Source organism: Pyxicephalus adspersus, chromosome 6 (genome assembly GCF_032062135.1).
Source record: "Pyxicephalus adspersus chromosome 6, UCB_Pads_2.0, whole genome shotgun sequence".
Lineage (NCBI taxonomy): Eukaryota > Metazoa > Chordata > Amphibia > Anura > Pyxicephalidae > Pyxicephalus > Pyxicephalus adspersus.
In genome coordinates this window covers 6,764,647-6,781,847 of record NC_092863.1, presented here as the reverse complement: position 1 = coordinate 6,781,847, position 17,201 = coordinate 6,764,647, and the positions used below count along the sequence as shown (strand labels likewise).

The following is a 17,201-nucleotide window of genomic DNA, read 5'->3' as shown; positions in this document are numbered from 1 at the left end:
CTGATTGTACAGACCCCTGTACCTACACTGACAGCTCCTGATTGTACAGACCCCTGTATAGACACTGACAGCTCCTGATTGTACAGACCCCTGTACCTACGCTGACAGCTCCTGATTGTGCAGACCCCTGTACCTACGCTGACAGCTCCTGATTGCACAGACCCCTGTACCTACACTGACAGCTTCAGGTTGTACAGACCTCTGTACACACAGAGTTCTATATCTACACTGACATCAGCTGATTGCACTAACTCTTGGACTGACACCTTTACTAACACTGACACTTGCCTTCGGGCGACCTCTCCTTTTATGTTACAGCCATGGCAGACCCTCTAGCCACAGGATCTCGGCGTCAGTTTCCCCGCATGAGCAAATCAAGAGCTTCCACCCAGCTGCAGTTTCTTGCCTGTGACTCAGGTCAGTCCCCCCTCTTTGCATTTGTGAAAACAATTTTTTGTTTTTAATTTTCGACCAGACATAAACAGCTAAATCTTTGACTGTCATCCACAATGTATTGGGGAGCTTACCCTGCTCTGATCCTGCATGAGCCATGCTCTCAGGGATCAGTCACACAATCACTGTTTATTTGCAGGGGATTCCTTTTTTCTTTGATAAAAAAAACTTAATTTGCAGCACACACAAAGCAGAAGGGAACATTGCTAAAAGAAGTTTCTGTCTTGCTTGCAAGCAGTTAAAAATCTGTGGCTAAGCCCTCAGTTATCACCCCTATTTTCCTATATAATGTACTAACACAAAGTTGGCCAGAGTATCTGAGATTGAATAGCTGCTGATCTGCAATATCAGAAGGATAGTGCAGGTATGTACACTCCTCTTACCATTTAATCAATCTGGAAGGGATAGGATTCAGACAGCTCAGCCATAGTCACCATCAGGGGACAAGGGGTACTTCTGTACCAGGCCCTGTTCAAAGGAGCTTGACATTTGCAATGCTGGAACTTTTAGACACATGGGAGGGGTGGCCCAGGAAGTTTACCTAGTATGGGGCTCAGAAATTTCTAAAGGCTGCCTTGTGAATCCATTCTATTTATGAGGTGCTGCATGGAATCCATCAGTGTATTGCAAAGAACCAAAAACCAAGTGTATATAAGCAATCTGCAGGAGAGGGCGGAGACGAGACCGGTCACACTGCACACAGAGCAAGAGCAGCACTGACCGGTCTCTATTACAGGAAGCCCCTGCACAAAGGCAAACTGGATTACTGAACGGAAATATATCAAGCACAACAAGATTTTATAAGAATATCCACCCCTTCTGTATGTAGACTGTATTTGCTTATCTCAGAGTCCAGCTTCTCCAGAACAGAAATAGAGAAGAAATGAAAACACTGTTCCAGTGACAACCAAAAAATGGGATTCTTCTCCTTTTATGGAGATCTCCCCTTCTTGTTGAGTCCCTAGGACAGAAAGGGAAAGGACATACCCCCAATGGGACAGAGATGGAGTTTTAACCCTGTTTTCCCTTTAATATATGCTAGACCCAGCTCATCAAGGTGGGCCCAAAGCACTTAAAATAAATATTCCTTGGGAACGTTCTTCAGATGGAGTGACGCTGTGATGGCTATCGGCAGAGCACCACTACTGTAAGCCCCACAAGCGATTCACCATCCCTTTGGTACGTCTTCAAAGAGTGCTGACGCATTCGCCGGGCTGCCCATGATACATTATTGCTTTGAAACTGGGCTCCAGAGACTCCTGAGTAGCCTGTGGCATTTTGGAAATAGAGATTAACACAAAGTTGAGGTGACTTTCTGCAGACGTTCCTCTCGATTGGTTAAGTATGCATCGTGAAAATATGACTTGCATCCTTACTTTAGGTCGATATAAAGCTTAACTGAATGACATTTAGGTTGCATTTAATTTTGTAATAAAAACCTGGAATTTTCATCCTTTGCTGCATCTCAGCCTGCAGCCTTTCCCTGTCACTTCCTCTACGTTTGCTCCAGCGATGGCTGCATGCCATTTCTCAGGTGATGGTGACAACAGTGGACCATGCATGTGTAAAATATGCTGCAACAGGCAGTTGTTATCATCATGGCCAGATAAAAATTCCTAACGTGGAATTTACAGGAACAACCAAGATAGTGCTGAATGTAAACAAACAGTAGAACCGAAGCCACCAGATATTGGTAAGTATACATCTGTGGAGTGGTCACAGTGGACAATTTCAGTGTATCTAAAAGCGCAGCTATCCTTTCAAGCAAAACTAGAATAAATAAAGAAAATGCAATAAGATAAACTGCTTGTTTAAAATTTTTAGGTACACTCACATCTCCTCGCTTCTTGTGGCTGCCACCTCTTTCATCTAAACCTCTTCCAGGTTCAGGATCTTGGACGCCAGGGGTCTGCAGGCATACTCTGCATCATATACTCAGTGTACATGCACAGCTCCATGTACATCTAAAATCTTTTTAATATTGTAGAAGAGACATTTCTTGTCCCATCTGAAATAAATAACCTTCCTGCTTAATTTTTTTTTATTGTTTTATATTAGGTTCCAATTGCACATTATTGTGATCACATACCAGGCACATAGCTAGTGATATAATCCACCTATCCCATCCTGAGTGAATCAATTCCTTTAACATTGCACATTAGGACTATAAAGCACAGTCACTCATTTTTATTTTTAGCCAGTAGGGATGGTTTTTCTGTCATCGATGCTTTTCTAACAGACTCCATGTGGCAGATAACAGCATTTCTGTCTGTGAAAGGTGATAATTGTGAGGTAGGTGGGAGCTCAGAGCAGAGATTTGGAGAGAGCCGCTGAGAATATGCCAGCTGCAGCTGAAAACACGTTTAAACGGGATAAATCTGTCACCTTCCATTCATTCTTGGTGTTTTTATTAATATGGAAACTTTTTCCTTAAATCTTGTTGATGGCGTTTCCTAGAATTTTACCTCTGTAACTTTTACTTAAATAATACCTGGCACATTATTACCTAATATTAGTGTCTTTAATTGGGCACTTACTGTTTTAGCTCTGTTCCAATCTTCCAATTATGCTGCTTTGTCCCACAGGTTTCCAATGGAGAGTACTAGTGACCATTTTCACTCAATTTATGCAAGACTGGTTGAGTGTTATCACCATCAGGAATCTTGCCCTGAGAAATGCCATGTAACCATTGCTGGAGTGCATGCAGGCAGTAGCTGCAAAAAAAAAGGGCTGCAAAACATATATATTTCCATTTTCATGACTATTCAATATGCTTTGTCCCTCTAGCCCTGCCGAATGTTCATCAAGATAAATTAGAATAAATATTTCTACACAAAGTGCAGTTCATGTAGCTTTAGGGTTACTCGTGTAAGAGAAAATTGAGAAGGTTGCTAAAGGTAATATATAATTTTGAGTTTCTGGCTTTCTAGTGAATCATAATTTTCTTTTGTTTTTGTAAGATGCAAGAGGAGTAGCTGTGAAACCCAGCAGTGGTTGGGAACAAAGCCAGGAGCTCTGGCAGAGAGATTTCACCTCTGCAGTGATTGTATCACACTTCCCTTGTAACTGTATTACCACAGGGGAGTTACCCTTTATGCACACCATATGTACTGAATGCAGGAGCTATGCTTTAAGATTTGTCGTTCTGTCCTCTAGCCTAGCAGGAATGTGAAGGGAAAGGTGCACTACTGCCTAACTCTAATGACCAGGGTTAGACTGGCCCAATGCAAAACCAGAAAATAAACCCAGTAGGTTTTGGTGATATGCCCCCTGACATAGTTTTTTGTTGCTAATAGGGGGTCACATGATAGCCCCTTGGCCCTCTGGGGGTCTCTGGCCCTTACTACCTAACAAAAATGTGCCACTCTTTCGGGAAAGCCATGCATTCTGGTGGGCCCCAGGTCCCCAGTCTGACCCTGGACTTGACTGTTATACAGGTAAAACATATCAGGAGCGCATTCCCACCTTGTGTTGGGATTTTTAACATTTTAATAATGTCATGGGGCTCAAATGGAAGGACAGCCTATGACCTTATCTACAAGAATTTGCAGTCCCACAAGTATTGTTAGGAGAAGAGACTGAGTTTCTGGATGGCCAATTCAAGTCTGATTTCATAAATGTGTTTTCCCTTCTTTATAGGAATCTATTACAGCAAGAGAACAGTCCAGAGGAAGTATGCTAAATCTGGAATCCAAGAGCTGCAGGGGATACCAGTAAGTAATGCAATTGGTTTCTTTTCTAGTCAGCTGTTATCTGACCATGGATTGACACTTCTTCTATTCATTACATCAGGCCTCTCTGATCAGCGAATGGAAGGAGATGTTTAAGACATCGCCCCGGGTTAAATGCCCAAGTTCTGGTTGTTGGCTGGAGTTCCCCAGTGTATATGGGCTTAAACAACATTATCAGAGATGCCAGGGGGTATGTACATTGCTAACCTTCCGGGAAACCATATATCACCTCCTAATGTTAACCAGGCCATGATCTGTCCATCATTGCATTTGTTTCTTTGTTCATTGTATGGTTTCAGCCATTATCTAGCTTCCATATTGTTAAGGCCTCTCTGTGTCCGCCATATTGAATGATACCTACTAGTATTTTAGAACATTTTCTCTCTGTCTTACTAGGCTGCACTCCTGTCCCGGATGGTGGTCTCTTGCCCACATTGCGAAGCTGTTTTTGCCTCGAAGCCTCAACTGCAGAAACATCTCAACTGGAACCACCCAGAGAAGGAGGACAGCCTGGACAGTAGACCCAGTCCACCTGGCCTCCCAAGCAGTGCAAAAGAGAGGTGCAATGGGTACCCTAACAGTGCAGACTATCTTATGGACCTCAGTAGCATTTAAAGGCTGTAAATGGAGGCGGGGGGTATTACCAACTCAAATATGGTGGTCTAAGTCCAAAGAGCACTTCAAGGGGGCAATATCTTACTAAAGCTGTACCACACACATTACCTTTAAATTTAGGGTAGAGTGCAAAGTGGAATCTCCGTCATACTTTTAGGATTGTCCTTGTTGGGAAAAAGCGTAATTCCCTTTTCAATAAGCTTCATGTGAGCTCAGGGTGTATTAGACGCACTCCCTACCTGCGTGGTTTTAGTAATTCACCATTGGTAGTGACAGCAATGTGACACTAGCATTGAAGAACAATAGTTAAGAATCTTCAATTAGTTCAGGTACTATGGTTGGTTTAAAATTAAAGAAAGTAATCTGGGTGACAGTAAACATTTTTTCATAGACAGGAAACAAACACTGTGGAGTTTTGCTTTATTCAGAACCTTGTAGTTATGTATACATACATATGAGTGATAAAGCTGCAGTTTGGTTGGTGGAGTCTGACTTTCCTTTTTTATAGCAACTTTTTCCATGTTGTCACATAAGCCTATCCTTTAAATTCTCTTAATTTCTCTTAGGGTTGTAAAAAGAGGACACCCAACACACAGAGGGCCAAACCAGAGAACAGCGCCTCGCCGAGAGGAAAATGGAGACATGGCACACCCCAAGGACAGGGTGAAACTGAGTGATGCTTGTCTGTCCGATGAGGATCCGGAGAGGATGAAGCACAGTAAGGGGGTGGGGTTTATTATCAGCAGGAGGAGTGAGACTTCTCCATTTCTTTGCTGATCCAAAGTACACTAATATTACCTGTTCTATACTATAGTCTTTTAAACACAATACAGGTCTCCTATTCTGTAGCAGCCTTATCTCCATTACTATACCATGGTAATCTATGTTGCTTTACTGTATTGTATTTTGGTATAATAATTTTTAGTGGCCACTTTATTAGGTGCAATCTGCATTTAACACAAAAACAATCAAGTAAAGCACACACACACACAAGTTAAATTGGTGTATGACAAATGGAGAAGATTACCTGAGTAATTTATTTAAAATCCAAATATTGTAAGTCATTTTGTTTCTGGTTGATGGTGCCAGTTGCAGAATCTCAGAAAAAGTTCATCTACTATGATTGGTAATCTTAGTTTCTGCAGGAACATCTTATTAATGAGAGAATCTGAGAGATTGGTCAGACCTGGTCAGCTTAGACAAATGATCTTTATAGCGGTGCAGTGGGATTACAGTAAAGTAGAGGTATTGGCCCTGATTTATTAAAGCTCTCCAAGGCTGGAGAGAATACACTTTGATCAGTGAAGCTGGGTGATCCAGCAAACCTGGAATGGATCTGGTCCAGGATTCAAAACATTTGCTAGGAAATAGCAAATGATTTTAAGAAATCCATTCAAGTTTTTCTGGATCACTCTGCTTCACTAAAGAAAGTGTATTCTCTCCAGCCTTGGAGAGCTTTAGTAAAACAGGGCCATTGTGTTGTTAGGATTTCATTGGATTTCTGCAAATACTCTATTTTATGTGGGTAAAACATAGAGAAATGTGTTTATTTGTTTTACATTTTTCATATTCTTTGTTGCCCACTATCTGTACTATTTTATTTTTTACTGTTGTAGTCTGTCTTATAAAATGATTGTAATGCAGTGGTTTTCTTTGTGCTCTGGTTGGAGTCAGGAAGGAAACAGAAAACACCCAAAAAATTTACAGGGCAGCAACCTTCCATCACCACAACGTTTGGTCTGAAAGGTAACCATTGTACCTGCTGTGTTTTTCACGCTCACTTACCTGACAAACTTTTTTGGACAATGGGGAATTGTTATATAAATGTCAAAGATCCAGTTATTGGATTGAAAATGGTGAAAGTTGTCCATTAACAAAATACTGTGTAGTAGTAGTAACTGTGCAGTTGTTTCAACCCCACTTTTAACAGAATGCAACCAATAGAAAAGCAAATCTTTTAAAATGGGGTATGAAAGTCATGCTGCGGAGATTTGTAAAAGGCAGCAATTTACAGAGACATCTAAGCTAAAAATACTGGGGAATTGCAAAAGGGTGGAGTAATATTTTAATGTAGAGCTGCAAAACCTATGGCCATCATTATTTACACAACACATTTGGGTCAGTGACAAACCCATAATCTCCTCATATCATTACTATGCTTTCTTTTCCTCGCAGCAGACACCCAGTGTTGGTTTGAAAGCACTTTGCTGTGCCCTTGTCCTATTTTAAATGCCATGCAAAGAAATACAGGACGCTAATATGAAGACAGCTTCACTTATAGGAGCTGTATTCAAAATACATGTAAATATAATGTATGCATAACTAGATAAAAAATCTATGATTTGTGTCTGGATATCTGCTTTATATGTAACACAATATATCTTGCATGTGTGTTTTAATGGCTTGCTTTACTCCTGAGCTTTTCTATGTTTCATTCGCAGGCCTGGGAAAAGCCGAAGACAAATCCAGGGTCAGACACAACAAGTATGTACGAGGGAGAATAGGGGAGACAAAGAAGAGACAGGAGACTTCCTGTATAAGACTGGAACACGTCATGGCTACTTCTTCAGGTAGGAAACTATAGTCTATAGCATTGCTTCTCAACCAATGTTCCTCCAGAGTTCTCCAGGGGTCCCTGGAGCCGTGGGCAAATTTGTGCCTCTCAGGTCAGATAAAGTGACCCCCCAGGGACCTTTTTGGCTATTTGCAAGGAAGGCATTCCGCCCCCTGACTATCACACTAATGAGAGGCCAAAAAAAACATCCTTATCACTAAAACAGGTGTCTCTTCTGGAATGTTTTGCCTCACCTCCTGTTGCTGTGACATCTCAAAATAAATTAGATTTCTCATCACTTTTTGGGGTCACCAAGACTAACAGAGGGTTGAATTTCCCCAGCACAGAGACAGTAATACATTTCGACAAGTGTTGTTTGCCTAGTATAAAAAACAGTTTTCTAAGATTGCATGTTCTTTTCTGTAAGCTAAATATGTCAAAGCAATGTTAGAAGCATAGTGTGTATCTTAAAGACTTACTTCAAATATCTTCACTCATGAATAATACATCTCTTTAAATTTCCTTTGACTCAGAAGGCTCAAAGTAGTGAAAGGCCTTTATTACCATATTAATATATATTTTTTCATTAATGTTCCCTGTAAAGCAGAATTTTAAATATATATTTGCATATATACCCACAGGGGTGTTGATGATGGGTTTTTTTAGGATAATTGTGTTTTTTAAAGCTCAATGCTGGGCAATTTTTATTCGGAAAATAGTTTCTAACAAGAGTTTGCTGCTGCCCTCCTTAGTACTTCTTTTCTTCCACAAGATGACCTCACTCCCAGTGTCAGACTAGGGACATGTTGGGTGAATTTCAGAAATGTCCCTATGTTGCCCTGTATACTCAATAATAATATAATGCTAACCTAATAATGATGGGAAATAGTTTTGCAGGGGACTTAGTATTGCATATATATAACATGTGTGTGGCTCTATCAAGAACAGAGAAATATATCTATTTGTGGCCAGTGCAGGGCTCTATCACATTGGCCTTTCTCTACCTGGTGCTATTTCATGCCTCTGGTCTCTGCAGAGCATGACTGAGAAAGGCTGCAACCATAATGAATTTAGTACTACATCAGTTTACAGACTTTGTGGAAACATTTTACTTTTCCTGATTAGCAAGCAGATCATATTTTGCAGCTGATTTGGAAGTAACGGCTGCATGGTGGCTCAGGAGTTAGCATGCTGGCCTTTGCAGCGCTGGGTCCCAAGTTCCATTCCCAGCCAGGACACTATCTGCATGGAGTTTGCAGGTTCTTCCCTTGTCCTGCGTGGGTTTCCTCCAGGTACTTCAGTTTCCTCCCACATCCCAAAAACATGCAGTTAGGTAATAGGCTTCAGGGACATGACTATGGACTTTGTACAGCGCTGTGTAATATGATGGGGCTTTATAAATACTGTGTTTAAAAATAATAATAGTAATAATAATAAATGGCCGCTTTTTATTGCATTTTTCATAATAAGAACATTTTTAACAAATTACTGTTGATCTTGCTTGTAATTAAATGGTTCCACTCCATTATGACCCAATTCTATTTAAGGGCTTTGCCTATTTTTTACATACCTATATTGAAGATGACAGCTGGCTGTTCAAATACTGGATAAGGTCCTTTCAATTCTTCTTCATTCTTGGCTCTGGAATAATATGCAGTCTCTTGTGAATTGGGGTGTACCTGTCATGTCAGCAATTACCCTGGGCATGGGAAGTGGGGAAGGGTTAGGTTTTGGTTGGGCATGGGGATAAGGACCTGTTTGCATCATCCTTCATGGATGGGTTGTAATCCTAAAAAACAGCACTGCTCTAGAATCCAGTATTGCCACATCTCTGCTAAGCTGTAAGCTTCTCTGGTCCCAGCTCTCCTGACTGCTTGGACAGTAGGTTGGGAAGGTAAAGCCAATCTAAGTGCAGCCAACAGCTTTGTAGGGTAATGGGGACATGAAGTGGGGCAGTGGGTGAGATTACAGTGCTTTTTTTTGTTTTTCTTGGGGTAATTTTTGTTGGGGGGGGGGGCACTGATAATTACTTACGCCTTTAGCAGTGAGCCTAAAATTTATAAAAAATGCACTCCTAGGGAATGTATCTATAACACTCTTATTTTGCATAAAGTAGAAGGTAAGTGGCAGGAAAGGAGGCGGCATATTGCTATCCGACTATAAACAAAAAGATCAGTGCTATAGAAACTGTTCAGGTCTTTTGAAAAAAAAAATCTTAAAATATGGAGTTGTACTGTAATATCCACTTTTAATAAAGAAGTGGTTGCCTTTAAATAAAATAACATTTTGGATAAGGATCACTTTCACACTTCTCCCCCCCCTGTACCAGGCAGTGTGGACGACAAGTTCCATCGACAGACTAACAAAAAGGGAGAGGTGACCTGTCCTAACTGTGGATCGGTTACCCGCAAGACTGTGGCAGGACTGCGAAAGCACATGGATGTTTGTGAGCAGGTAAAGCACAGTATGTGTGAAGCATTGTGCTCCTCTGTTCTGTGTGTCTTTTTTTGTTGCAGACAAGATGTCGCTTTTGAACTTTGAAATTGTTGGCTAAAACAATTGGCCAGTGCAAATGAAAAGTCAGTCACAGGTTATTATATGTAAAGGTTTGGAAATAACCCATAAATAACTGACGAACCCGATTTCTAAATCTGCCTTATTGCTGCCGTTTTGTTATGTCTGCTGATAACTCTCTGTTGCCACTAGCTCCAAGAAGCTCTGAGGTGTCAGCACTGCAGGAAACAGTTTAAATCAAAAGCCGGACTGAATTACCACACTATGGCCGAACACGTCAATAAGGTATGCAAATGATCTTTGTGCTGTGAAACAGAGGGCTAGCAACTTTTTGATAAAGAAAATAATAATAATGTGACCCCAGGGTTAAAGTGATTTTTATTTAAGCAATCTGCATTGCAAAATTGTGAATCAAGATTTTTAAGAGAATTTTGCTGCAAAATCATTACACTTATCCCGTTGAGTGATCAGAATCTCTGGTATAGCTGAACTTGTAAACACATGGTGATGGCCATGGGATGACTCTGCTTACTTTTGTTTGTCTTTCTCCTCTTTTTTTAGTCTTCCAGCCCTGACAAGTTTCCAATGAATGACCCCAGAGAAAGGGAACGTCTGCGCAAAGTTCTCAAGCAGATGGGAAAACTGCGCTGCCCCAAGCAGGTAAAGTACAAGAGTCCAGTATTCTGCAAAAGTTTGGTCAATGACCTGCCAAGAGTTTGTGAGTAGACAGTGAAGGAGCATCAGCAGACCAATTTAATTATAAATCTACTCTCGTGTATAACATGGTGATGTTATTAGCCTGCTAGAGCTGTAAAAAAGCTGTGATTAGCTTTTTGATTGATCGTTCCTGTCCTTTTTCTTTAGTCAATTAATTGAAGCTAGTAGAAAGATTCACGTACAAATACTATATTTTATAATGTATATTGAATTATTTATTCTGTAATATACAACTGTCTAGAGTTACAATGTACTTAAAAGTGTTTCCCCTAGAATTACCAAGTGTGTCATTTTTTTTTTCCAGAACTGCTTGGCCTCATTTTCCAGTCTGATGGGTTATCAGTACCATACACAGCGTTGCGGACGAGAACAGGGCGACCGGGACAAACTGCACTTTTCGTGCCCCCACTGCAGCAAGGCATACCGATCCAAAGCTGGGAGAGACTACCATGTGCGCTCTGAGCACTGCACTGTAAGTTTACATACGGTATCTGCAGAATGGATGTAGAAAGATGTCAGGGAATGTAGAGTGAATTCATCTCCTGCATTGCAAATGGCTAAGCAAAGGGGGGTCCCTAAATTATCAAATTAGCAGCATAAGTCGGTGTGGTGGACTGGCACTCTGCATCTAAGCATGAATAAAAAACTGAGCAGGTAGGCTGTGTTCTCTGCATTCTCAAATTTAAATGCAATGTGCCATTTCTTCTCCCCAGGACCCAATTAGTCCTAAGCAACCAAAGCCGACATCAAAGCAGGTGGTAGAGATTGAAGACTTGGAACGAACCCCAAGTGGGCGAGTAAGGAGGCAGTCGGCTCAGGTCGCAGTCTTCCATCTACAAGAAATCGCAGAGGATGAGCTAGCAAAGGAAGGAACCCGCAGGAGGATGAAAGAGGACCTTGTACCAGACAGTAAGAGGGTGAGGTGAAACTTTTCCTTTGTCCATCATAACCGTGATCTGCACAACAGTGCATGTGCATAAAGGATGACATTAAATCCTTCATTTACACTTTGGAGATGCTTGTAAGAGACCTCTCTCTGCATAAAAGTGGAATGCTGGCTAACATGTGTCTTCCATGACAGCTAAACTACCTCCGTCCTGGCCTGCCAACCTTTAACCCTCAACTCTTGGACACGTGGAAAGCCAGCGTTAAAGAAAATGGCTTCATCTGCTGCCCTAATAATGTGAGTCGCTGTATAGTTATTCTTTACATACATACAATATAGTGCACGTCCACATAATGCAATATTTGAAGTGAATATCCAGTCCAAAGATTTGTTTTGGATAGAGTGGTGGAGGATTAAAACCCTTGTGTGCCTTTTATTACACTCTGAGGCCTTCCTGTCCCTGGAAATGTTGTCACTTGGACAATTTAATAGGCCTTAGATAGCAATAAAAAGCTGATGGAATGCTAATCTCCTTCACTTTATTATGTGGTAAGGATTGCTAGTTGATCTTAGTAGAAAACATCTACAATCCCTCCCATATGTATAATATGAATAATAACAATCCTAATATATACCCTGAATATGTCTACACTACTATACTGAATAAATAATGAACACTGTAAGAATGTAATTATGTGTTTGATATTTGTTTTCTTTTTTTACTTCTATCACTAGTGTTGCGAAGCAATATATTCCAGTGTGTCGGGGCTGAAGGCTCACCTTGCCAACTGCAACAAGGTACCCAGCAATTATTATAGCAAAGGACCCCTGTGTCAGTGTCATTTTGGAGATGCCCTCTTCATATACATGCCTACGTACTAACACTTATTCACTGAGTATGGTCATAATGATGAATGAGAACGAATGAGCATGAATGAGGGCACAGTTTGTACCAATGGTTTATCTTTCACCGGTCCCTTGGTCTAAAACAATGGCTCAACCTTGATTGGCATTCTCTTCAGTTGCTTTTGTTAGTGCAAAAAGAAGTTGTAACATGTCAAACACAATGCATGCCACATGTTTTTTTTTAGTGTTCCGTTTCCGAATACTGTGCATAATTTCACCAACACTTCCCGTATATGTTCTTCATCTGCTTTCAACTTGTTCTTGAGCTTTAGAAATTGTAATCTAGGAGTTAAGAGCTGAAATGGTATTGATCTCAAAAGGCAATACGGACACATCCCTCTTCTATTAAAATAAAGGAATATTAAATTACATTAAGCAAACTGCACAAACATACAAGTCATGCGGTGTAGGCAGCCAACAAACATTGCTAAATGCCTCAAGTTCAATTTTAAATTGGGCCATTATTCCAACAACAAGTTACATTTGGAAGGTGTGTTGCTCTAATTTCATTTCATTTTTCATTACAATGTAATAAAGCAGAATGTTAAATTCCTTATTAGGATTACTTTCTGTGGTACCCTTTAATCTTTAGACATTTTTTATGTTGGTCCCAGGTAAAGTGTACAATCTTGGAGAATTGATGCAGCAGAATGGTATGTTGGAGCCACTAGGTGAATGGGCATCAGTCCTTCTATGTTGTCTGGTTGGGACCATGTGATACTAATCATGTAGCAGGTTCCAAAAGTATTCAATACTCCTAATTCTGTAAGAGGAAGACCAATGCTAACATCATCCAAGCATGACTATGTCACAAGTTTGGCATGCATCCTCTTTGTGTTTTTCAGGGTGAACACTCGGTGGGTAAATACCGATGTCTGCTGTGCCAGAAGGAGTTCAGCTCTGAGAGTGGAGTAAAGTACCACATTGTAAAGACACACTCACAGGTAAGTAGGCAGGGAACAGGCCTATATCTTAGATCCTATTCTTTCTACTTGGGACTCCATAGACCAGAAAACCCTGATGTTTGTATTGGTAAATGGCTGCTTGTAACAGCCAGGGTGCACTGGAGTCCGCACATACATGATAGCCAATTGTAGGGGTTGAAGATTCTTTGCAGCATATTCCATTATTACTTCCTTAGTTTGCGCTCATGTCCTTTCTACTAAAAAGAAGAAATAATGACATTTGTGCACCTATTTTCTAGCTGAGTTGTGGTAATGCAGTGAAACACTTTGTATTCCCAGAACTGGTTCCGGGTATCTGCCATCTCTTCAGCTGTTAAAAGAAAGCAGGACTTCTCTTCTAGGAAGTCAGTAATGGAAGTGACTGACAAGAAGAAAAAGAGGAAGACAGAGGAGAAATATCTGGATGGTCCTTCCCCTTCTTCCACATCCCTGGACACAGAAACTCTGCTTTCACTAAATCCAAACCCTAACAAAGCAACAGGCAGTGATAAAGCGCATGCACATAATGCAGCACCCAAGGAAAAAATTCCGAAAATTGGTCCATCTAAGAGAGGGAAATAACAAATCCCGATGCATGGAACCAATCAGAGAATCCAGTTTTATAGCCTTCAGAAAATGGTATGTATCGCGTTTCAGAGGCTTCACACTGACGCACTTCTGCCACCTTACAATGGACCAAATAAATATAAATATCGCACTACGGATTTATAATCTGTATCGAGAAATAACGAGCTGTAAATGATACATTCAAGAATATATTTTAAACTGCGGGAAATTATGCCACAGTCATTTCTAGATAAGTGGCAGTAGATAAGAGGTCACATGACTAGTTCGGAAGCAGTTCATGGGGGTTCTTTAAGAGAAGCACTAGCTGGGATGTGAAATTCACTTCACACAGATGATTGTGACTATGTTAAAGGCTCAGATTGGAGCATTATAATCTGGTGAACTGTCAACTGGGTTAGAATTTGTTAATGTGAGACAGTGTATGTAGATGTCTACGGTCGCAAGGCAAAACACCTTTGTGGTCAAGTTGTGATGGGAACAGTCATTGCATGACTTGTGTGCTTATATTTGAGACCCTAAAACTTAATCTGGTAACCCCCAATCAATCTAGATAGTATGGGTTACTTAAGTCATGTACTCAAGAAATCACAAACAACTGGGCTTATGCAAAAATCAGAATGGTTAGTCTAAAATGATAACAATTGTGCATACATATGAAAAAATGATTTTTGCTTGAGATCTCACCACTGTTGCTCCGTCAGTTGCCTGTTCTCACACATCGTCTCCCAGTCTTTGGCATGGCAGTGGCAAAATAGCAAAGTCTCATAAATTTGATGTTCTTCCTAATTGCTAGGCCGTCCTATATTGATAGCGTTGCACACATTTAGGGATTGAACAACTTATTGTATTTTGTTAGAAGAAGGCACATGCCCCATCCCCTTCAGTCTCTTTTCTTCTTTTCCTATCATGACAGCTTCTTGCTCTGTCTGTTTATCATACACACACTGCAGACTCTTTATAAGTATAATAAATACAGGTAAATAAGTAAGATATATTTACATCACTCTCCATCAATGTAATAATAGGACACATAATACATGCTAAAAAAACATTGGTTTCCTGTGGTGTAGAGCAGTTTTTCTCAGCTAGGGTTTCTCCAAGGGTTGCTAGAGGTTCCTTGACCAATGACTCAGGTCACTTTAAGTGACACCAATGATTGTTTTGACTAAGTCTGACAAACTTCCCAATGACTGGCAATGTAAGACATTCTTCCTACTGACTGCCAAGCTAATATACTGCAAGCTGTGGATATAGTAATTATAGAAGAGGTTCCCTGAGATCTGAAAATTATCTTCAGAGTTCCCCCATGTTAAAAAAAGACTGGTATAGACCATCTGGGAAGGTAGTGACCAGCTCTGAAAATGGCGTCATCTTTGGCAGTTACTATAAACTTGTTACACAATTTTTTCTGTGTATTACAAAAAACCAAACCCCCATATTTCCAAACTCCCCAATATTTAAACTTTTTTGCATTGGACTATCTAGAAGTACAGGACCCCTCCCCCATAGTCCAATGCAAAAAAGTTTAAATATCCTTTTTCTCCTTCAAATTCAACATCCTCTGGCAGTCTTATGTCCACTTTCTTGCATAAGCTCAGCATGACTGGTTCTCTTTAATAGCAAAAGGTGTTTTGCCTTGTAAGTCTCATTTAAAAGTTTATATGTGTAACAAAGCAAATGCAATTTTAAGCTTGCTGGCATACCTGCGCACAAGCCGTATGTAATTATGGGCAGGCAGTGATACCGCGCCTCCAAACAAAAGGGTCACGTGGCGTGTCACAAGCCATTTTGCCTGTGCCTTGTTAAGTTGGCAATCAGTGCAAGAGGCAGTTTGCTCATATTTACCCTAACTGGCCGGGTCAGATCTGCGGTCGGTGGCACCGCTAGCTGGGGCTGACCGTTTTGCAGGGCATTCGGTCAAATGGACTTTGCTATATTGCATTGATTCCCCAGCAAATATTTAAAGGTGACTGTCTCTCTTCCTGCTTTCTCCACCATTGCCATAGAAAGCCTGGCTGACCTGAATGTTATGCCTGCACCTGACCAAGCAGATCTTTCCTTATATCGGATATTCAGGCACAGCCAGTTATAGAAATGTTCGCCCCCAATAATGGGCCTAATAATACAATGTACAGGAACTGAAGTGTACACACTATAATGTCCTAAAGGCGGGAGAGAGTCAGAACAATGATTTACAAAAAAAAAGAATTTTGGTAGAAAACCTAATGGAATTTTTTTTATTGAATAAGCAAAAGCGTATACGTGGGAAAATCTATTCAACAGAAGGAAAACTTTTATAGTGGTGAGAAGTGCAGTTAATTTTTCTGCATTTATCACTGGAAACTTCTTGTGGAGTTGCACTTTAAAACAGAAAATAAATGTAATAACAATATATCAGGCTGCAGTACATACAGGGGTTTGCTAGCCACAGAAAAGATGTAAATTCTTTAATCAGTGCGATTAGATTTTTATGAAACATTTAATTTATATATACAATAAGCACTTATTACTTATAGTCAGTAAGGGTCATTTACTCATTTGTGGAAGTGCTGAGTCCGCAGGCACCGGGAGGTGGACGCGATCCTGAACCAACAACGAGGGGGATATCGGCACGTACAAAATTTACTGCTGGGTCCTGGTGGATTTTTGATGTTTGTAAATGAGCCTTAGTGAGTAGTCTGTTCTCAGGAGACAGCTGCACATAGTAAATAGGTTGATGTTACTGCACTTACTAAAAATAATTTACTCTGTTTCAAACATAAAAGGTGAGGTCAGCCATAAAAAGTGAGGAGGTGGAGGAAGCCATTCTGTGACTGCAGTTTATGTGTCCAGTAGGATTCAGGGATAACAAGAAACTCTTGTACAGTGCTGTGAAATATGTTGGTGCTTTGTGAATAAAAAGTTATCACTGATCTCTAGTGAATGGATAGGCTGCACTCTCAGTGATGTCACTGGTTCTAAGTGAATAGATAGGCTGCATTCCCAGTGATGTCACTGGTCTCTAGTGATTGGATAGGCTGCATTCTCAGTGATGTCACTGGTCTCTAGTGATTGGATAGGCTGCATTCTCAGTGATGTGGAAACGAACGACCGGACCGGCGGATCGGATTGGACGACGATCGTTGACCATCGTTCGTGTGTACGATTGTTCGTTGATCGTCCATGGTCTGAGCATGCGTGACGAACGAACGTTCGTTCACTTCCTGTCGTGCACGTCACTCCCTCTATCGCTCAAATGATCATATCTATTGTGTGTACAATATCTACAATATCTTCGTAGATATCGTGCAGGA

At 40.7% G+C, this 17,201-nt stretch overlaps 1 protein-coding gene across 4 annotated transcripts in view; it reads left to right on the top strand.

Annotated features, from left to right (window-relative positions):
• ZNF512B (zinc finger protein 512B) overlaps window positions 1–16,980 on the top strand; it is a 19,368-nt gene extending 2,388 nt beyond the window's left edge. The window contains exons 2-17 of one of the 4 annotated variants that reach the window (XM_072414360.1): window positions 319–417; window positions 4,093–4,166; window positions 4,246–4,374; window positions 4,581–4,753; window positions 5,366–5,517; window positions 6,474–6,545; window positions 7,241–7,369; window positions 9,683–9,807; window positions 10,060–10,152; window positions 10,429–10,527; window positions 10,889–11,056; window positions 11,298–11,501; window positions 11,666–11,767; window positions 12,206–12,268; window positions 13,222–13,320; window positions 13,621–16,980. In XM_072414360.1, coding sequence (XP_072270461.1) covers window positions 321–417; window positions 4,093–4,166; window positions 4,246–4,374; window positions 4,581–4,753; window positions 5,366–5,517; window positions 6,474–6,545; window positions 7,241–7,369; window positions 9,683–9,807; window positions 10,060–10,152; window positions 10,429–10,527; window positions 10,889–11,056; window positions 11,298–11,501; window positions 11,666–11,767; window positions 12,206–12,268; window positions 13,222–13,320; window positions 13,621–13,902 — 2,061 coding nt within the window. In that variant the 5' untranslated portion in view covers window positions 319–320 and the 3' untranslated portion in view covers window positions 13,903–16,980. Of the gene's footprint in view, window positions 1–6; window positions 418–4,092; window positions 4,167–4,245; window positions 4,375–4,580; window positions 4,754–5,365; window positions 5,518–6,469; window positions 6,546–7,240; window positions 7,370–9,682; window positions 9,808–10,059; window positions 10,153–10,428; window positions 10,528–10,888; window positions 11,057–11,297; window positions 11,502–11,665; window positions 11,768–12,205; window positions 12,269–13,221; window positions 13,321–13,620 lie in introns of those variants that run through there. The other 3 variants (XM_072414362.1, XM_072414358.1, XM_072414361.1) reach the window with 3 other exon arrangements.
• Window positions 16,981–17,201: the final 221 nt, after the last annotated feature.